The 21,419-nt window shown below is 39.9% G+C and overlaps 2 protein-coding genes across 4 annotated transcripts; one reads left to right on the plus strand and one right to left on the minus strand.

Moving 5' to 3' along the window:
* Nucleotides 1-100: 100 nt before the first annotated feature.
* si:dkey-262k9.2 (uncharacterized) lies at nt 101-12,772 on the plus strand. Of its 3 annotated transcripts, none has more exons than XM_056380722.1 (8): nt 101-190; nt 5,670-5,727; nt 6,185-6,220; nt 7,097-7,129; nt 8,500-8,583; nt 8,753-8,821; nt 8,981-9,023; nt 10,288-12,772. In XM_056380722.1, the coding sequence occupies exons 2-8, from the start codon at nt 5,679-5,681 to the stop codon at nt 10,331-10,333; spliced, it is 360 nt and encodes a 119-aa protein (XP_056236697.1). In that variant the 5' UTR covers nt 101-190; nt 5,670-5,678; the 3' UTR covers nt 10,334-12,772. The 3 variants fall into 3 exon arrangements, with proteins under 3 accessions (XP_056236697.1, XP_056236698.1, XP_056236696.1); XM_056380723.1 differs by lacking the exon at nt 101-190 and adding an exon at nt 1,557-1,701; XM_056380721.1 differs by lacking the exon at nt 101-190 and adding an exon at nt 2,634-2,825.
* Nucleotides 12,773-13,464: 692 nt separating this feature from the next.
* fxyd5 (FXYD domain containing ion transport regulator 5) lies at nt 13,465-19,546 on the minus strand. The gene is made up of 10 exons (XM_056380720.1): nt 19,365-19,546; nt 17,883-17,922; nt 15,924-16,022; nt 15,541-15,675; nt 15,408-15,458; nt 14,699-14,773; nt 14,257-14,286; nt 14,100-14,174; nt 13,949-13,994; nt 13,465-13,552 (listed from the first exon to the last, which is right to left on the minus strand). The coding sequence occupies exons 1-10, from the start codon at nt 19,419-19,421 to the stop codon at nt 13,528-13,530; spliced, it is 633 nt and encodes a 210-aa protein (XP_056236695.1). The 5' UTR covers nt 19,422-19,546; the 3' UTR covers nt 13,465-13,527.
* Between the last annotated feature and the right edge of the window lie 1,873 nt (nt 19,547-21,419).

The following is a 21,419-nucleotide window of genomic DNA, read 5'->3' on the forward strand; positions in this document are numbered from 1 at the left end:
ACAGCTGGTGTCAGATTTCAACAAGCTCAGCAGCCAATGAAGAACATAGTTCCTAGTTCCTGACTGAGTACACTGTATTAAAACGTGCACACTCACTCTGGCAGTTTCCATGATAACAAGGATCTTGGCGTGGGAGCAACAACATACCAGCAGTGTATAGAGACAATTCTAAACAACAGCTCATTTAAATGTAAGTTTACCTTTCAGCCTATATTCTGGGTTAGCTGCATAAAACTATTTAATCATTTTTCAAAGGTTGATCTTTACCACAAGCTTATACTTATACTGTGTCATTGCATATGAAACAAATCTAAAACGTCATGTAGATTAGACACTGCAGGAGCATTGTAACAAATGGCAAACTGTTGGTGTGGTGGTGGTTCAGTTTTTCTTTTTTTCCCACCCTTTTTTTTTTTTTAAATGATATGCAATTATGCATATCACAATGCAGAAAAAAAAGGCAACTGAAGATTTCTCAAGACACCAATTACTGACTATAATTCCTTTTAACAGTGCACAGATTAGTATCTTTTGTTGTTCCAAAGGCTGAGACATAGCCGCACCCTATTCATCACTCATAACTAGACAAATAGAACTTCTCAAGATAGACAGCAGTACTGTTGAGACTTGAGTGATGCAGGTAAAAGAGGAATAATGCTAATGCATGTGTGCTGCAAATATCCAAGAAAACTGGAGTGAAGAAAGGACTAACATGCTGAAAAACTACTCGGGTTATAAAATGATGTGTATGCAAATTACCTTTCAATCTAGTTTAATTACAGCCCAACACTTAAAAACAATTGCTTATAAACCATGACACTTACCAAGTCCAAACAGGAACAACTGGAGCAGCAGTACAAACTGCATTTCGGCACTTTAACAATGAAACTTACATGGATGGAACAAATGTATCGATTCTGTTTTCCCTACAACTGATAAATTAGAGGCTATTTGCATGGGAAACGGCCAGTATCGAAACCTATTGATAAGATAGCAACACACTGCCAGAAAGAAGGGAGAACGATGGAAAATGGCCAATTAGCACACCTGTGCTTGGTAAGGTAGATATCAGCCCGTCAGTCACTCGGCGTGGACGTCATCAGTTGTGGACAAATTAGACAGCACCTGCCAGGTGATCTGCATTATCGTTAACTACCACAACCTCCAGTGGCACCGGTCATTTTCTGGTCCAGTTCAATTAAAAATTAATCACTGATCATTATTCAACTTTACCCGACATTATGGCAACTTGCCATATTTAACTGCTTTATAGCTATTACTTTAATTCATTCATGTCCAAATCTGTCATCAGTACACCTACTTGTACCCACTATCTTAACCTTATCGTTTCGGGGAAACCAAACAGCACTTCTGAACAGACAGACAGATAGGTATTTTCCGCGGTAGCAAAAACTTAACTCAGTGGCAAACGTAAAGGGGCAGTTTAGCGCAGAATGAGGTGGCTGTGAATCCCCTTTTAGGTGAGAATAAAGTAGCAGTGAACTTGGCCCGCACAGCAGCAGACAGCTTTTCCTGTTAAGAGTCGGCGCTGCTGTGTTGCTCATCTCATCGACTGACGTCTAGCTGCGGTGTGTGCATCAAGTTTCAGGGCTCAGACGAAGAAAGAGACACAAGGTTAAAAACCTAACTTCCTCAGAAGGAGTACAAACTTGGCATCAGAACTGGCTCTCTCCTGGGTTGGTAGGTTAGTGGTATTTTAAACGTTAATAGGCTGTAATGTAATACAAAATTACCATCAGTGAACATTTTTGTTGACTTATGAGCCTCGTAATGTACCTGCAGTGAAGCTTGTTCATTCTATTTCCTCTATATTTTTCGGTTTCTCATATTTTTTTTCTGTGTTTTTCTACAAGTTCAGCCAACTGTATTTGAGATATCTGTAACTTTCTCAGTTAGAAACTCATGGAAACATATTTCAGCTCTAAAAAGGAGCATATCTGTTTGTTGCACAGTGATGTATGTGAAATCTTTCATTCATTCAAATGTGCAGACTTCTTCCTAAAGTAAGCAGGTCAGAAAAGGTGAGGGTACTATAAATGTAAAAAAAAAAAAGACACTTCCTGTGTGTATGTGTGTACATAGGCTAAGCTTGTCATGTGTACTAGTGGGTGCGTTTTCAACCTAAATATTAGTCTGACACTAAATAACAAAGTGTTTTTCTCCTGTTGTTTGCCCAGGGAGTGTCAGAGGTGAAGCAAGGGCACCAAATCTTTGTTGAACCCTTCACACATCATCTTTGCAATTTTTTTTTTTTTTTTTTCCCCCAAACACTTTGTGTTGCTTGTTTCTTGGAGCGGTGATGAGGCTGCATTTCAGATAGACTGGGCTGTGCAAACCCTCAGTGTGTCTGGGATAGGTCTTGTGATAGTGCTGTTAACAAAACAGAAAACAACAGCTTTGTCTCCATCTGATAAAAAGCAAACCTGAGGTGTACGTGCCCAGTGTGCTGTATGTCCTGAATCTGATTGTTGCTGTTTTGGTCACAGCAGAGGTTTAAAATGCCAACATTTTGGTGCAACTATAGAATCTGTTCATTCTTGTGTGTCTTAACAGGTTTTATGTTATTGGGTTAGAGAGAGGGGGGGGGGTAGGGGGGGGGTAGGCAAATACAGGATATGTGTCTCTAAGGCAGCTGCCATTGTCAGGCACATTCATATCCTCTTAGTTGTTTTACTGCTGGCTTTATTGGCCTGATGCTCAACAAGACACCCATAAGCAATTTGTATTGGAAGTAACTACTTAGTTTTTAGACTCATTATTTATCAATGGTGGATTGCTCACTCGTATGCATGGCACCAACTGAGGTATTGTGAGTTTTGCTTTATTTTTGTTCTATTTTATCATTAGTTTCCTTGTTACTTTGTTTGCGGCCCAGTGGCATAGAAGAGTGTCTTATGTTATAGAGAAAAAATGGCTTTGCATCAACCTCTCTAAGATAAACAGCTGCTGTAGAGATGGCAGAGTTGAGTAAACATTTCAATAAGAATATTTTCTCTCTTCACTGAAGCAGAGTAAGCTACCACTTTTATAAAATTGAATGGCAATGAATAACAAATGATCTGAGTGCTTTTTCCCCTCCTCTCGCACCCCTTTTCCCTTGTTGTGCTGCTCATTCTTTTTTAGAGCAAGTCCGTTTTAGCTTTGACACATCTTCACAATAATCATAAAGTTTGTCTTTGCTATCTTCTCTCCTCTTTCTCTCAAATGTTCCAGCATGTATCTCTTTTCCTATGAACTCTATAGGCCACAGTAATTCTGGTATCTTTGCATGTTATTGATTCCTATCAGTGGTGTCAAAGTCTTGTCAGAAGTGCTCAGTGGTTGAGCAGAGGGTTGTTATCTGTGCAAGCAGATAAGAAAGAGGTTGTCTGTGTCGCTGCATGTAGTTCTGTTTATGTCCATTTAGTAAACCTCTGTTTGTGTGTATGTATTTTGTTGATATAGATTGTACGGGGTGGGTTAGAAGGAGCTAAAACTGTTCATCATTGAAATTTAAACCTGGTAAACAAGATTTAGGTGTTGGGCTGGCCTGACCAGACAGGTATGAGGTTCAGGGTTAATCCTGTCAGTGGAAAACTGCACTGGGGAAAACAGAACAAAAACAAGACTCATCCACCCTCCACCGACATTACTGTATATGCCTCTCTTGCAGCCCTGTTCTCCAGTTTTTTGATATGTAGATTTCTACATTTAGTGTCTATGATCTTTGCATCTCCAGCCAGAAGGCAGCTGGCATGTCTACTTAATAAGCAAGCCATTGGATATTATATGTTGCAAACTGGCTCTGGTATTAAAGAGCAAATTCAATCGGTATTCAAATGTACAAGAATATATTACCCAATTTGAAAAATAATGCAAGCGTCAGGAGCCACTTTAATACAGAGGCAGTGGACTGGGTTGATAAATATTTCCAAATTGGATCAGCTTATTATTTCACCCAAAGTGACTCTGAAAAGCAAATTGGATACAGAAGGGGGTTTTATTTGCAGCTTCTTAGGTTATTTGTGTTTGGAGATTTACTGCAGCTATTCAGGAGGCCAGAACAGCCCACACTACACTCCCTCTCCAATCAGCCTCAGTTGCGTGATTAACATCTTTTTCCAATATAGTCAACCAAAATACTCCTTGATGCTGTTCTGCTAATTTAGCATGAAGATAATCTTGTTGTGGACTGGGCCATACTTATTCCTTTGTGGCCCTACAGGGTAGACATTTGTCTCGCATGAAGGTTTGAAGAGATCCTCTACCATAGCAGCATTTATAGATAAGATTACAGTGTATGGACAGATTCCTGATGCCTAGGTCTTTTATAAAAGTGCCAAAAACCTTATTAAAAGAATTAATTGATGTTGAGTAGCGTCCTGTTTCCATTCTTAATTCCCATGCCTTTCCATTCACCAAATATGGTAATTGGAATCTACTCGCCATGTCCTGAGCATAATCCACTTCCTTAAATTGTAGTAATAAGTAGGAAACAGCAAGCCGGCAACTGCTGTGTGGGGGGTGAAGGGTGGGTGTTTAGAAATTTGCTGCTGTCCCTCAGAGCCCCATGTGATAATCTGCACCTTAACAATGTGGGTCATTTCAGTTCTTTTCACATCGTCATTAATTATGGAGGAAACAAGGACACAATGGGCATCGCTAACAATGAAGAGGTGGCGGCAGTATAACATTTGGCAGAAAGGTCATTGGGAGAGTTCCTTCAGAATTGAACATTGCACAAGTGACTATTGGTTTCTGATCCCATGCCAAACTCAGTTGCTAAATCTGACCAATGAGGCATCATCCGGGACCTCAACCAGAAGAGAGGTCATTCCCATGTTTACCCATTTTAAAAATATCACCATTCATATTGTGTTGGATACAGCTGGGGCTTTGTTTGGCAGGCAAAGAACATCTGCGTTTCACATCTATGGGATGGTGATGGGGAGCGGAGGTAGGGTTTGTTTTGGGGCTGTGCCATGAGGAAGTTGTGGCATTTTTCCGTAAGAACAACAGCACATACAAAGATGTCACAGCCAGTGTAAGTGTGTCATTTTGTTTCCCTAATGAGATAAAGCTGGTGGATAAGTTAAATTGAGCTCATGCTTTTTCTTTCCCAATTAGTGTGACAAGAATATTACTTAGCAGGATACAATAAACAAAAAAAAAAGATTGATTTTGAGTCCTTTTTGTTTCAACAAGTGGAAATCATTGGACACTTTTTATGTTGCTCAACACCTGACACGACACCTGGGCCTTGCACAGCGAGGGGAAAATGTTGAATAGACACTTGTTGCCAGCTGACGGTGGCAGAAATCTCAACAGTTTTTCCTGCTGAGCACTACAGGAAACAAGGTTGTCATTCACTGACCCTCTTGCCTTCACCCACCTCAAGATTGCAATCTAGATTTGCATGCATACTTCTAAACCAACCAGTTAAAACAGTTCAAGGACTGGTCGGTTTGGAATTTGTAGTTTTCCAGTGACTAGCAGTACGTGATCCTGAAACTAAAAGTGCCAGACAAGCCCCAATAATAGACAGAGTTTCTGCTTTCCATCACACTCTATCTCTAAACCGAAACACCAAGATTTCATACACATCAGTGGCTCTGAATATTAATAGCAGATATTTTTAACTTGGTCCCCCCCCCCCCCCCTCTCCACAGCATTTGAAGATGATGCGATTGCTGTTCCTGTGTCTGCTGCTGCTGCCAGCCGCTACTGGTATGTTCTCATCTCTGTGATGCTTTCAGGTGATAAACATCTAATCAGGGTCTATGCGTCCCTGCGCTGGTATGTTTTTCTCACCTACCTGCGTATGAGCAGTGTCTGCGCGGTGTGCAACAGGATTAATGTATGCACTCACTTTTGAATTATACGACCACCTGAAAGAGAAAGTGCTACAGCGAAACAAAGTGTTGGCACATATAAGAATAACATTAAAGGAAAGCTCTGAAATTAGCAACAATATTCCCATTGCTTTACTTTCTTGGTATAACAGAAAAGAGCAGCAGATAGAATCCACCAAATAAACTAAATTAAACTTACTGTAGCCCATATACTTTATGTGTACAGTCCTCTGAGTGTAGAAGCATCCTGGAGCAGTGTTGTAATGAATATTAATCTTTAAAACTGTATTGTGAGTACTTTGAGTGTATTCTTATTCCGCATCTTTTCACAGCTGGTTCAGAAGAGAAAGAAGGATCAGCTGATGATGGTATGTCGTTTATCTTTTGTATGAAATAAGGGAGGCTATCAACAAGGGAATGTAACTGGTTCCTGCTTGAAGTCAATTTAGAGCTAAAAAGTCTGACTCAAATAAATTAAACAAAATTTATTTGACTCAACAGAGAGATCACGGCCATATGCACCAACAGAGGACATATTTGGTTAATTTGTTTTGAAAGGAATTATCACACTGTAATTTTCATTCTCAGGCCCTTTGCTTGTTTCTACATGTTTCCTGTACAATTACTGTCAGTTCCAATATTTGGCTGAGCTCAGTGGGTCCTTTAGGCCATGTATGAAGTAATTAACAGATGTCAAGGGTCACACCAGACATGTTTGTTGACATGAGCCAGTTCAAATAGAATAATTTATAAACGTGTGACCTACATTCATAATGCAGCCTCTTGGACAAAGAGAACAAAACCTTTCCCAGCAAATTTCTATTCACTTTAACCAATTGCACAACAAGAGCTGCATGATCGTGTGTGACACACCTGCAGCTCTCCTATTTCCTACTTAATGCTTTCCCTTCCTCATCTGAAGTTTTTTTTATTCAGTCACAGTTTTGGTCACATCACACGGTGCATGTAGTTTCTTGTTTAAGTTTTGTTATTGCATACAGTTTAGATATCTTGTGCAATATTGATTTTTGTGTACAGTTCATTTTTTTTGCTCCTAGACCTTTTGGCCCTAAACTGACTTCATAAACCCTCAATCAATATTATTGCTAAAACATTAAAGGTATCTATGTCCTGACTGTTATACAGTAGAAGAATTATTACACTATTGTTATGTGCCAAAATGCTCACAATTGAGAAGCATGAATTTCTGTGCCACAAGCAGCTAATTTCTTCTTATCCTACAGATATCGATGATGAGGATCTTTATGGTAAAACTGGTGAGTTTATTACTTTACTTTTCCAAGGGTGGATAGGAGGGCCGTACAATTTTCTAGTTTCTTCCGTGTCACACCAACAACCACTGTAATAGCAGCTGTCCAGAGGAGAGTATGTGAAGGTTATGGCCTCTGTAATTGTTGTCACTCAGTCAGCATTATGTATAGGGCGTTCTAGTCCAGTGAGATGTGTGAAGGGCTGTGGCCCCTGTTGGCTTTCCCTCCTCCCAACCATTAAACCCTGAATAGAATCAATTAGCTCCCTGGAGGGGCCCTGTGGATTCTCCCGAAAGGCCAATGAACACGTCGACATCTCCCCCATCCTGCCGGTCAGCTAATCAACAATGGCATTCTCATTCTCTCCCCCCACCTCTCTCTGTCACTCCTCATCTTCGCTTTGATTGACATTTGATAGAATTACAGATCTGTTTAGAACAGGGCTGCAGTCAGTCGGTTCTCCGAGAAGCAGCCTCTGTTGCAAAGAGCTACGATTCCTCTGAAGCCTCAACCATCTGTAGGCACAAACACATACGCATAAGCTTAACTCCATATATGTTTGTAATTTTCCTCCAGTACATTTTAAATGATTCAAGCAACACACAAGTCAAAATGATTATCTGCAAGACTTAAAGAAGCAGTCTAAGATTTTGGAAAATATGCTGACATATGACACTATGTCACTATAATATGACCCTTCCCCCCCGAGAGTTAGATGAGAAGATTAATAGCACTCTCATATCTGTTTGGTAAATATGAAGCTACAGCCAGAAGTCAGTTAGCTTGGTTAGCACAAAGACTGAAAAGGGGGTCATAGCTTAACTGGCTCTGTCCAGAAGTAACAAAATCCACCTACAAGTACTTCTTATTCTCACTAACTAGCACGTTGTATCTTGTTTATGTAATCCATACAAAAAGAGAAAAAAAAAACACACAAATTGTGGTTTTACTGTGGTTTTTGTACCAGACTGTTCTAGGCCAGGCAAACGTTGGCTCTTGTAGAGATTAAACAAACAAGTGTGTTCATTAATGAGCCGAGGTGTTGGTTGGTGGCCTTTGTTACCTGTGGACAGAGTCAGGATAGCTGTCATCCTCTGGTTCCAGTCTTTATGCTAAACTTAAGTTATTTTACAGACACAAGAATGAATCAATCTTCTCATCTTTCTCTCAGCAAGAAAACAGATAATCATATTTCCCAAATTGTAGAACTATTCATGTAATGACTTTTACTCCTCTATTGAAACCTTTAACCATTTGTTTAGAAATGTAACTCTTGATCAGACCTTTGGTGGTATTGTAGATTTGGGGGTTGAATTATACAGTACACCTGAAATCAGCATAACTTGTGTTAACTCTTCTCTTGTTCTCTTGTTCAGGTGCAGGGTTTCCAGATGTTCACAGCAAACGTGCTCAAGGTCCGACCTTTGTAGATAAAACTACAGGTGAAGAAGAAAAGTCAGGTTAGAAAAATGTTTTATCACATTTAGCATAATACAGTCAACTAAAATCTTAAAATTCAAATCAATAAATATGAAGGATTCATAACATCATACACTGGTATCAACTTAACCCACTTGCCACTGCTTGTTCAATACACTCATAGCCACCCTTTCACGTTTTGTCTTTTAGATCAGCTCACCCTGATCATTATCGTTGTAGCTGTGGCCGTGGTGGCTCTTTCAGTTGCAGCGATAGTCAGTAAGTACTCTGTGTTTTGTTCAGACATGATACAGTGAAATTTTTCACTCCCACTGTTGACAAATGCTCTGCTTTAAAGCCATTCTGTTAAAACCTAAGCAAATATGAACTTTTCTCTTATGTAGCTCTGACCTTTTTTCCACTTTTTTCCCCTTGCAGCCATAATGTTAGTAAGACGCCGCATGCACAGTCGACAGCAAGGGTAAGGTTGAATTTCTTCACTTCTTCAAATTGATATTTGATTGGAAATGTTTCCCTTTTTGTGTCATTCTTTTAGTCTGGTTTGAAGTATGCGGTCTTTTTATGTACTTTATTTCACACTCAACAACAACAACAAGACAGTACAGCCAGTGCACACATTGTATCTGTGTCTTACTAAGACATGCATGTTCCATTTGACACCAAGTCAGCCTGGAGGTGACAGAACCAGTTTGGTGGGTAACAGCCTTTCTGCTGCCTTGCCAATTTGCCCTACTTCATCCAACTCGTCAGCATTAAAACCAGAAAAAAAAAAACACTCAGGTGGCAAAACGCAACTAGCATCCACCCATCTGAACCCGTCTAGACTTGTACAGCAATTAGTACTATAGCCTGAGGCCCTACACTACCAGCACTGAACACACCCCCCTTGAACTCTTTCCATCTTAGCCATCAACAATAGCCCTAAGACAGTGCCACTGGGTCTGTATGACCGAATGGGACAGGACCTAACCTGTTCCAAAGCTTACCTAATGAACTTAGGTCTGAGGAGGTGACTCTACTCAGGAATAATACATGCCTGTAAACATGATCCTGGCGTCATGACAACAATCTGCCAACAGCAATCAGACAGCAGAACAGCCTAAACCAGTTATACAGAGCGATGTTCTCTCCTTGCACTTTGCCTACCCTCTACACGTTGCTTGTTCAGCCACCGTTAGCTCTGGGAAGGCTCTTTGCAGAGTAATCAGTTCCTTTTGTTCTCATGTGCAGTATTACATGAACCTGCACGTTGGGTCAGAGAGGTTACAGAGTTCAAATTAGTCTCCAGAGATCTTCAGGCAGCAAGAGAACTGCCATTGTGGAGCAGACACCCAAGTCAATCTGCAAGGGTTAAATTCCTCCACGGGATTACTGGCTGCCTCCCGAGGCTGCAGTCAGCTCTGGCAGTGTTTGGTGCTGACTGATCGCTCTGCTGAAAAGAGGCTTAATCACACAGCAACCTCTGGCTTGTTGGATCAACAGTTCCTTGCCAGCTTTATAAGTCCCACCTGGGGATGAGCTGTGTTTTGAGGCGATGCAGTCACTGTGCACCTGTCAGAGCCCTGCAGCATGAGGCAGACGTGCCGTTTCCTGAATTCCGACACACAGGGATGCTTCTTGTGTCTTTCTGCTAACAAACTGAGAATGAGCCTAAAAATATCTTAAAGATGACATACTTTTGTTTTTAACGTGCATCCCTCCCACCCTCCTCCTTTTCTCTTCAGGGTCTACTCCGTGCCTACAGAGCAGGACCAGAAAGGGGCCGTCTAGTTCCTGGTGGAGCCGCACTTTCTAAAACACACAGGAAAGAGAGGAGCAATGCACTGGGCTGTGTCATCTCCTACTCTTTGACTCAGGACAGTTAGACTTCTTTGCACAACAGCCTGCTTATCACCGTTCAGTTTATTGCTCGCTTCTACACAAGCTCCTATTGATGAATATGCAATATGTGTTTTTTTTAACTGTTGTATATGTTTGTCTTTGTCCCAGCCATTTATACTCCACATACACATAATTTAGCCTGGGACATTTGGAACACATTCAAACCTTCTAATTGGATTCTATTTGAGGAATCTAAATCAAAGCCAGTGAATATGGCTTAAAGCTTCTTTTGTTAAAAGGGATAATTTAGCACAGCCAGAGCCCCCCCCCCCCTTTTTTTTTTCCTACCTGAAACAAGAAATGATTCCCACCAGCTATGCAGTGAAACTGAATTTGCATTTGATTTGGTGTATGTGGAACAGACCTGTCGGTGTGAAATGGTGGTTGAGTGAGACAAACCATGCTAATCCACACTAAGCCAGCCCAGTGCTCACTTCGTTCTCCTATTCACTTGTCTGACATCTTCTGTTCCCGGCCCATTAGGAGTGACAGGAGGCAGTGCAATAGGAAGATAAAAACCTGTCCCCCCTCTTCTCAACTTCAGTAAAAAAAAAAAAAAAAAACAAGTGGAAATAGCCAGTGTGAACACCGTCTTGCAAGGCAGCAAATTAATCGACCGCCATGAATGATGATGTTTTCTTTTCCACCTCTCTTTTTCGTTTTGAAAGGCTTTCACTTCAGTCGTGCAGATTGTAAATAGCCCTGTGAATGTTGAGAGTTAGATTAATGCCTCACACACTGGTAGAGAGAAGCAGGGTGTGAGGGAGGGATAAAATCTCACGAATCAAATAAAGTGTTGGGCATGATTGGGGAAATACCAGCTATTCCTTTGTTTATACAAAGCATGATGGCTTCTCTGTTTTCATTTAAATGAAAATCAATCATGCTCTGTGAAGGAAAGCTTTCTGTCCAAGAACCCACGGCTCCGGTTGCCTTATTTGCTCTGATACAGAGAGGGGAACTTTCCCTGGGGAAGGGGACATATCCCTGTTTGACATGTCAGTTTTTCATTTGTGGCTTCATGAGGAGCACTTATTATGGAGTCAGCAATGCTGAGAATGGTTAAACACTGGCTCCAATCCAGGCAGTTATATCTTAATCAGAGTGTGCAGTGACTACAGGTCTGTGCCGAAGTGCCTTAAAAAGGATGCATCCCAGGTTATTTTAACAATGACAAGCAGATTGGCAGATGTGATTATTGTTAGTGCATTTGTTTTACTGTTCATATTTGAGCTCTGTGTGTACAGTGTGTTATTTCTCAAAAGCGTAGCATTGCGAAATAAGCCTGAAATAGGTGCCAGCATTTCAAAGGCAGGACAATTGGACAAAAATTGCAGCATCAAACATTTCAGTTTTTTTTTTTTTTTATGTTTGTGTAGTCTATCTCTTCATATTTACTCATATTCCCTTTACATTTACTCTCATTTCCATCAAACAAACCACAGCGCAACAACATTTGAATGTAGCAGTCTCTTCTTTGAATGCTTTTCCTCAGATGGAGAAAGCAAGGAGACTTGTGTAAAAACCCAAAAAGAAATACAGTATTTAGTCCAGTCTGCCCCACACACGCAACCAAAAAATATTCTCTGTAATTTACTTGTAACACCTCTATGCTGTGACACTACTCATGTAAATCTACTGTAACAAATGTAACTACTGAGCTTTGTTTCTATCTCAGTTTTATGTATGTGGAAAAGGTTTTTGCTTTTTCATAATGGCTTATACTTTTTCTGTCAGTGTCCATATGCAATTATTCTAGCTTTTAATGTAATATATAATAATATATTGTGTGTATTTACAAATTTTCTGAGCTATGCATTTCTATTGTGTCTCTTGATGGAAAATATCTTTGGATAACTGGTCTTTTTTATATACTTGTCGAGATTAAAGGGCAATGTCTTCTCTCCACTGTTCATTTATAAATTGTGTGTATAAAAGTTGTGGTGGATGGGAGTATTATTTGAGTTTAATAATTGTATTATTTAGTGTCATATTTCAGCAAAAAAGTTTGAATTTGGTCTTAATGTTAAATACGTATGTTTATATGCACCTATGTATGCAGATTAACCCATATGTATTATTTTTGCTAAGGACATTCCTTCATGGTGGTTTTTCTCTATATAATAATTTACAGTACTGTGTGTAATTCATGACCTTATAAAATATCACAAGAAAACTATTGCACCTGGGAACTGTATCAAGAATTGATTGTGTTTGCACAGCTGTGGTTGTTCTGATAGCAAGTAGAACATTGAATACTATATTATGTACCTATGCTGAACTTTGGATTGTGTTCATTTTTCCCATTAAATCTGTTATAAAAATTTGTTTGGTTTCTCCCAGTTTGTTGTTTCCATCATTTTCACGCCATATGGATGCAAATATAATGCGCTAGTGGATGTTGTTGAATCTAGGACTTTACTCACTTACAAGCATAGAGCCACTAAGAGGCTTTTGACACCCCTCACTAAATATTACGCTTTTGCCGAGATTGAAATTTTAGAGAGAGTGTGCAGGAAGAAGAGGTGACCCAGCTTCATTTCAAGATCCTGACACAACATAAGTGTTGTGCGAGACGGTCAAATATGGGATGCCATGGGGTTAGTTTTCATAACCTTTAATAATAATGCTGGCTGTGAGACACTGCCTATGGCTGTGTTATCAGTTATAAGATACAAAGGTCATTAGAAACAAGCCTGCTTCATGGCTTAAGGTGTGATTAAAATATGAATCATCCTTTCATTATTTGTGAAGATAATCACTTTAATTTTTTAGTGCACTTCTGTAAAGTCTAGAAATAACACTGACAAATATTAAACAGGTGATGGCTTCAGTTTTCTCACTCGTCTGCATGATTCATGTTTTCTGTGTTTATTCAGTGTTTTTTTAATGACACTGTTACTAAGCAGCATACAGTCAGTCCACATGCACACGCACACGTTTCCAAGTGTTGGTTGAGTGTTTTCCTCCTGATGGACTCCTGACTGGTTTCTTGCAGGTCTGTCCTTGTGACACTGTACACATGCTCTCTCTCTCTCTCTCTCTCTCTCTCTCTCTCTCTCTCTCTCTCTCTCTCTCTCTCTCTATCCTTGGACCACTCGGTATGATCTGGAAAATAAATACAAACAACATTTAAAGAATTGAACACTATATAAGAAATCAATTATATTTAACAAACACAAATATATCACAGCAAGGAAAACAAACAATGGGGTTTGCAGTTGTTGCAGCCCAACAAATAGTTTAATCATAATCCTTTTGATCTATTAATCATCACAGAGGTTTTAGTCAGCATTCTGCTGAGCTACTATATGTCTGATGTGACTGATTGTAAGCCATACATCATCCAGTAGCCTGTGATATAAATTAATTAACTCATTCAACTGCGGTCTCTTAACAGCATGATGTAAGCACAGCTACCGTTCAGGCACACTGGACTGTAATTTACTCACTTTTGTTTGATAGCTTTCATTGTCTTTCAATATAATGGCTGTAAATACTTACTTTGATGACCTCTTGTGACACTTGGGCAGCCGACAGACCTTGCCACCTACAGTTAGAGAAAAGCAAAGGAGTGAGAAGGGCGGTTGGATATAATTACAGTCGTTTATGAGACATTACGAAACACAAAAGTGGTTTTCAGTGTCATACTTACAGCTAATGACCATTATACCGAGGATGAAGAGGAATGCTGCAATGGACAGTCCAGCCTTGCGCAGGGTCTCATAATCTGGAGATAGACAAACAAGTCAAACACTCAACTATAGGCACAGGTAATAACAGAAAATACACAGCCGAGGCAAGCCTCTTACCGTAGGTGAAACCTTTGTCCCACTTCGGATCTATGAGAAGTGAAAGTAGAAAGAAAAATACTGAATTAAGTTTGACTGTTGAACACAGGAAGCCTCTGCAGGAAGAAAAAAAGAGAGAGGATCACCAGGGAACAACAGTCAGAGATGGCATGACAGATCTACTGGCCCCGTTGACATGCTGTTGATGGTGTATCAAAACCCTATCTATGGTAAGCCAGCACAGCATGAGGACACAAATATCTTATCTCTTCTTGCATAGGGTACAATCAAGCATTAATCTGTTGGCAAGAGAGGAAGTGAGGTGCTCTATTCTACCACCCCGCCAAGGGTTTTGTTTGGAAGACAGGGAATTGTGATACTGTCAGTCTGCTCTGAGATAACAATAAAACCGCAATGCCTGTGGCATTTAAGGTAACTATGGAGCAGGAAATTTTTAAGTTACCCCAGGCAATAGCTTGATGGGTGCCTTTTGTGGTGGTTTCCTTAGCTATGGATCCGGAGGATGTCACTGTGGATGCTGAATAAAAAAAGACAGTGAAAACATTAGATTCCTCTCATTTTTTGATTTTCTGGCTCCTTTCCCCCCACGTATTTAATATTTATAAAGTCTAATATTCATAATACACAATTTAATAATGTAAAAAGCATCAGCATCATTGCGTATATTGGAACCCCTTTTTTCTGGGACATATTGACGCCTTATCTTTGCCATACAGTCCATACATAATTACTTCCTATTAAATTACAGGTACATTCCTGTGTTTAACTCCATTTTTAATTGAATCTCTGAATATTTCAGCGGGATGACTCTCAGAGGAAATTTAGGCTAACACTTTTAAAAAGCATATCAGTGCTCTCTCTCTGTCTCTCTCACTCTAGTTCTGTCTCTTTCCCCGCTGCTGTAAAATGCAACAGAAATACTCCTCTGTATATCTCAACAAGGACAGGGAGTTTAACATTTTTCTAATTACCTCATAATTAGTTTTAAAGCTGTCTGCATTCTTGATATCGAAGCTTTCTGTAAGCCTTTGCTAGTGGCGTGAGGGGATGTTATAGCCTAGTGGAGTGCTCACAATCTATCTACCAGCCAAACTCAATGGCTCCACCAACTGGGTGTTTAAACAAGTGAGGGAGAGGGTGAAGATGGTTACCTGGAGTGGATGTGGACGTCGTTTGTGGTTCTGCTGTTTTCGCTTTGGGAGCTAAAGGGATAGAACAATAAAAATCACATCAGGTGAAACTGAAATTATTGGTGTTAGGTGTGCTAACGGCACATCAGATTACCTGTTGAAGTCTTAATTTCTGATGTTGTGATGATGTCTTTCACTGGGTTGCTAGTGCCAGTTTGCTGGTTTGTGGTCTGGTCCGTTTCTGGGGAGGAGACAACATCCCTAGTAACTCTACTTTCCACTCTCCTTTCTGTCAAACAAAGAAAACAACTGAATTAGTTGAAGCTGAAAGATATATGACATTTTGAAATTAGATAGATAGATAGATAGATAGATAGATAGATAGATAGATAGATAGATAGATAGATAGATAGATAGATAGATAGATAGATAGATAGATAGATAGATAGATAGATAGATAGATTATGGATAGTAATAAGGCTAGAGATTGTAAAGACTACAACATGGTATTTGTCAGAATAGCCATAAGTACAGCACCAGCGGGAGTCAGAGCCGTGGGCATTGTTTTCAAGTTTTCCATAGAGCTGCTCGCAGACACCATTTGATCTGTGGTTGTGGGATCCTGAGCCCTTGACACTGCGGGGGGAAAAAAGACACATTTTAATCACCAAAAAACACGAGTCAGATGAAGCCTCATGGCGAGGCCTCGAGACCATACACTTTACAGGAGGAACAAAGAACAGTGTTGTTTATCCCAGTGACTTTCTCAAACAATGCTGTGATGTATCTGGGAGAGACCAGACTTGAGAATTTGTCTGGCCATGCAGGGGAGAGAGGCCTACAGATGCATTGAGAGTATGTCACAATAATAGTCCTGTGAGTGGGACAGTGCGGCACAGTCACAAAGAAGTGGCTCTTACAAAACCTCTGGCTACAACAGAGCTGAATTGTTGTGCAAGACGACAGGACAGTAAGGCCATTGTCTGTTAACTCACTCAGCACCTTCCAATTAATGCTGAAGCTCTACAAAACCTCTACTTTGCTGGGCTAATGTTGTGATTCTAACAACTTTAATGAACCAACACGAGGGGACTTAACTAAGGGTGTGATGTTTGAAAACATTTATTGCTGGCTCAAATTTGTGTAAGTTTTGATGTGTCAGATAAATTGCGTGTACATGAAAACATTAATTGTTTGATTTTGTTTGTATTAAACTTTTGTTATATTAAAGTCACATGCTCATGGCCTGAGCTCTCAAGAGCTTATCCCTTATCTGGTCTAAGATAAAGTTGGAATTCAGTCAGAAACATCTCATCCTTTGGATTTTCCTGGAAAGATTGTCCCAAGTCCTTTACATAGAAATCAGTCCACAGGCTGCTACAGTCAACCCGAGAAAGTCGGGGAGGGAAGGCTAATTGTTTAATTAACATTACAATCCATTCACACACTGGCAATAAAAAAGCCGTTAAATTGCTTCACATTCTTACATATAGTACCTATAAATATTTGTGACAAGCCTTTATGCAAATTCTTCGGCATTTCAAGGGGACCTCCATCTACTTTACATATAAGGATATGTTTAACTATAACAAGAAGTGCCACTCAGCCTTTGAAAACTGTGGTATAATGTTTCGGTCTGTCTTAGAAAATATCCATTTTAATCTACCAGGCAGTCTAACTCGGGTCTTACTGTGGACTAAAAATCAAGATATCTTGGCTTCTGCTGGATCAATTTTGACTGTCATTTGATCCGTCTTTCACACTCCATCAGCTTCATGGAGGTACTCAATCACTTGCGCACCCCTTTCAGGTGCAACTTAAAGTGACACAATGTAACTTTTGAAAGAAGAAGTAACATATTCTTCCTCTTATAGACAATATGTTGCAATGAAATACACTTACTAAATCCAATAGACACAGGCTTTGCTGTGGCACGAATACTGACGTGTAACTGACATTGAGACAGTTTTCTGACTTCATGACCCTTCACTACTTGTTATAGAGTGGAGCTAGCCCCAATTTTCTATTGCAAAACACTTCAATTGGAATCTCCCATAGAGAAGCGCTAGGAAGCTGCTGTAGCTTATTTGACACTTAAACTTAAACAGAGGTGGGGCAGTTAACCATGCTCACTGTTCCAATAAAGCATAGCTCTCACCTTTGTGCCATTTGTCGAAGTTTGTTTTCGAGTGTTGAATGGCCTCATTCTTGCTTCTTGTGGCCGTTGGGGCAAAAACTCCCACTACAACTGTTCACTGCTCAAAAAACGTGAAGTACTAGTAGGTGTTTTCCACCCTCTGGCCTCAGGGGGAAGTAATGAGGCCATTACAATGTAGTGTACCACAGGAAGATGCCACACCACAAGCAACACAAATGTGACATTAATACTTTAACTATCTGCTTAACGTCCCCACCTCAGCAAAAGTTCCATTGTCTCTCTTTTAAATCGCTTCTCATTCGACCTCTCAGTGAGCCAATTCAGCGTTGTGCACTCACCTCCAAACATGACACACATGAAAATGGAGGCCAATAAGATCTGAAAGAAAAGAAAACACATGCAGAAAGGAGGTGAAACGATGATGTAGAAAGAGTAAACTAGGTTGTATCTCAATTAGTAACAAACTGTATTTTCAGCGTGCTGTTTTAAGATTGAAATAACCTCAGCCAGTTTATCTAAGATGCACAAAGAAATCCAGAACCTCTCAGATATTACAGGTGACTCCATAAGTGAAGACAGATCACATTAATGCAGCCACTCTGGTGCATCTGCTGTAGAGGATTGGCACAGATTCACAACATCCAGACAAAAAATGTCTACTCATTAGCACACAGAAAGAAACTGTTAATTGATACAATGTCTTTACAGCCATTGTAATGATGTTGTTCAGGGCAAGAGCACAAGGCAAACATAAACTAACTGGCAAATTTAACGATCTGCTTAGATGATTAAAGCAAGACAGAATTCACTCTAGAACATTTTGTACAATGCAGATGTACCACACAGGAAGATGTACTCATTGAGGTTAGCACCACATGGCCACTTCTCCTTCCTCCTCAAGCACGCAGGCACCCACACTCCTCACACAGTATGACAGAAAACCGATTCTTACTTTGAATGTCAAACTATACGAGATAGGCACATCATAACTATGGCTTTTTCTCCATTTGTCAAAAAAATGAGTGATCGGGGAGGCGCACTGTGTAAGCTATCCTCCCACACGTGCAAGTTTTGAACTTTGTGGCACAATTGATCAAACTTCATTCCATTTTTTTTTTTTTTAACTTTGCTACTGTCATCAATTAAAAAAAAATTGCATAGGAGGATGTGTCAAAACAGTTCTTTTTTAATATAGTGGAAATTTCGTACCGGTGAGCAGCGCGCTCTGAATCGGTGGAAAAATATACTTCTTCCTCCCCCTCACAACATATTGATCCAAGCTTGAAACAAAACACTATGGAAAAACAAAAGTAGGCAGAGAAAACGGCCCAATATTGTATGGTTCTTTTAGCAATACAAATACCAACAACTGCCAAGCAGGTAAAGCAAAGGCAGGTAGGGTGACAGATGGGATTCTAGGCCAGTGGTTCGTTTAAATCCACCCCCAGCAGAAAATGAATCTCGATCTTTGACCTATTCTGGTGGCAGCTCGTCCTCCAGGCTTGGAACAGTGTGACAGGTGAGTGTCTGTGGCCGTCATGAGCTGTGACAGCTCAGATTAGCAGGTCATGCCAATCTACATTTCACTCCAGAGCATATGTCAAGATGAGGCCTGTTTCCCCTGGGCTGTACAGGCGTCTTTCCCTTCCCCTAACCTGACCCGCCTGGCTGTTTGTCACATGTAGCACTCGCACTCGGTCTCTGTCTGTCCGCTCATCCGTTTGTCTGTCATCCTCCATCAATCTCCTCTCAGTCCGCTTCACCAAAACACCCCTCAGCCCCTCTGATATTTAGTCATCCATCCAGGCTATTATGCTTACCTTCGTATCCATCCTGTGAGGTGCCGGAGTCCAGACGTTTATCCGCAGCCTCATCATCCACGATACTTTTCTGTGTATGTGACCTCTGAAAGGCTGATGGGGTAACTGCTAAACAACCACACCCATGTACTCATCATCACCACTTCCTCATCCAATTGTCTGAACTCTGTTTCGCTCTTTCGCTCACCCACTCTTTCTCATGACATGGCCTCCTCCTTCTTGTTCTCTGGCTTTCAGTTTTTCACTCACCCACTCCGCTATGATCTCTGTGTGTAGTACAGCTGTCTCTCAGCAGTGACGGCTTGTCTTCTCTCAGTTCCCACAATACAGTGGTTTTGTACCTGTGTGTTTGCTTGTCTGTCACCCTGTCTGGCTGACTATCTATTTCCATGTTTATACAATCTATTCTATCCACAGGTCCATCTGCCATCTGCTGTCTCACAGACAAAAAAAAAAGAATTATTCTGTTGTAATGAGAGATTGTTGATATATTTACATTCACTCAAAGGATGCAGTACATTTTGGTGCATATTTTAATTATATGGCTTCTTTTTTATTGTTGAATATGTTCACTGAATATCATCCGTTGAACAAACACACTTCCTTGACATTGAGCATGTTCTCGTATACAGTATGTGTGGTTGCAAAGTTAAATATACTCTTTACTTTAAAATGCAAATCTTTGCAACAACCATCTAAAGAAGCAACTTGTTTTCAAACTTCTGTTTTGCTGCCAAGAACTCTGACTCTATTTATATGAAACCTCATTAAAAAGTCCACATCTCTTTTCGATATATTAAAACAGAAAGTCAACAGCTCCATGCTCATCACATTTTACTGCAGTTACGCAATGACATAACGTAATCCACGTTTTGTTTTTTATTTTTTAGACTAACTATTGCTTCAAGGCTGCATGATTGGTGTGTTTGATTGTGACCCAACAGCATTACCCATCTGAGACACACAAACCTAGACTGTTACAGCAGACAAAGCTGGCAATTCATCCACACTCGCAGAGAACAGTCTTTGTCCGGAGTGTCGGGGTTGCTTTTGGATCAGCTTGTCCTTAGTTTATCACATTTCTATGGTTTCTCTAAACTGTTGACACTTTATTATAAATACCCCCATACAGCTTGCATCCTGACCATCTTTAAATAAGTTTTTCTCAAGTTTTCAGACACAAAATATAAACAAAGCGTTGACTCATTTGAAGCAGATTCCTCTAGCATAATACTCTTTTATCTTGTGCTTCCAGCCATTTATAGTATGAAATGTGCTGTGACAAGTTATCACTGACCAATTACAATCTGCTTGAAAACAAAAATGATTAGAGGAACAACAATCTATATATAAATGTAATAATTTCTATCCTTAATAATTTGCTTTTTCCATTATTTTATCACCTTGTTCTGCATTAAAATGATTTACTTGCATGATGACACAATTTATTTTGGCATTGTATTTTTCCCTAACAAACAACATATTTTCTGTGAATGGATGTAGGTTTACATATATGAGTAGATAAATGTTTGAAAATACATTTGAGATGTAAATACATACAGTGGAATCATTCAAAAAGTGATGGTAGAAATATCTAAAACAAACATCCAGGTTTAACTGGTTATTGAAGAAGAAAAGCATTTTGGGCAAAAAAAAAAACAGCAGAGAAAAGATAAAAGGAAATGCGTACACCACCCTCAATCACAGCAACTAGCATGTTTACTTTTCTGTCATATATTTGCATTTTGACTTCCCTTTTCATTTGGTCTGGTACAGTACATACACTATTGCCATTCATCAAAACCACCTATGTTTTTTTTTTTTGTACAACAAAGCACTGTATTATTTCATGGACTACTGTTGTGTTTATTCAGTTGCATTCTTTCAACCACATTGGAGGGCAAATTACATCTTCATTAGAAACAACAAGAGATCAAAGCCACAAAATAAGTCATAATAACTGCCAGTAAAATCATGTTCTAATTTGTAAAACCTGTGGTCGCTTTTGATTTGATTTCTGTTTAGTTCTAATTGAAAAATCTGAATAATGAGAGC

This window comes from Seriola aureovittata, chromosome 7 (genome assembly GCF_021018895.1).
Source record: "Seriola aureovittata isolate HTS-2021-v1 ecotype China chromosome 7, ASM2101889v1, whole genome shotgun sequence".
Taxonomy (NCBI): Eukaryota; Metazoa; Chordata; class Actinopteri; order Carangiformes; family Carangidae; genus Seriola; species Seriola aureovittata.

Excerpts from the sequence above, each read along its gene's own strand:
- si:dkey-262k9.2 (XM_056380721.1), top strand. The coding sequence starts at position 2,787 with ATGGTGGATTGCTCACTCGTATGCATGGCACCAACTGAG. Across the intron at positions 2,826-5,669 it reads TATGCATGGCACCAACTGAG|CATTTGAAGATGATGCGATT; the intron begins GTATTGTGAGTT and ends CCCTCTCCACAG. Across the intron at positions 8,822-8,980 it reads TTCAGTTGCAGCGATAGTCA|CCATAATGTTAGTAAGACGC; the intron begins GTAAGTACTCTG and ends TTCCCCTTGCAG.
- fxyd5 (XM_056380720.1), bottom strand. The coding sequence starts at position 19,421 with ATGATGAGGCTGCGGATAAACGTCTGGACTCCGGCACCTCACAGGATG. Across the intron at positions 15,459-15,540 it reads AGAAATTAAGACTTCAACAG|CTCCCAAAGCGAAAACAGCA; the intron begins GTAATCTGATGT and ends CTATCCCTTTAG. Across the intron at positions 13,995-14,099 it reads CGGTATAATGGTCATTAGCT|GTGGCAAGGTCTGTCGGCTG; the intron begins GTAAGTATGACA and ends CTCTAACTGTAG.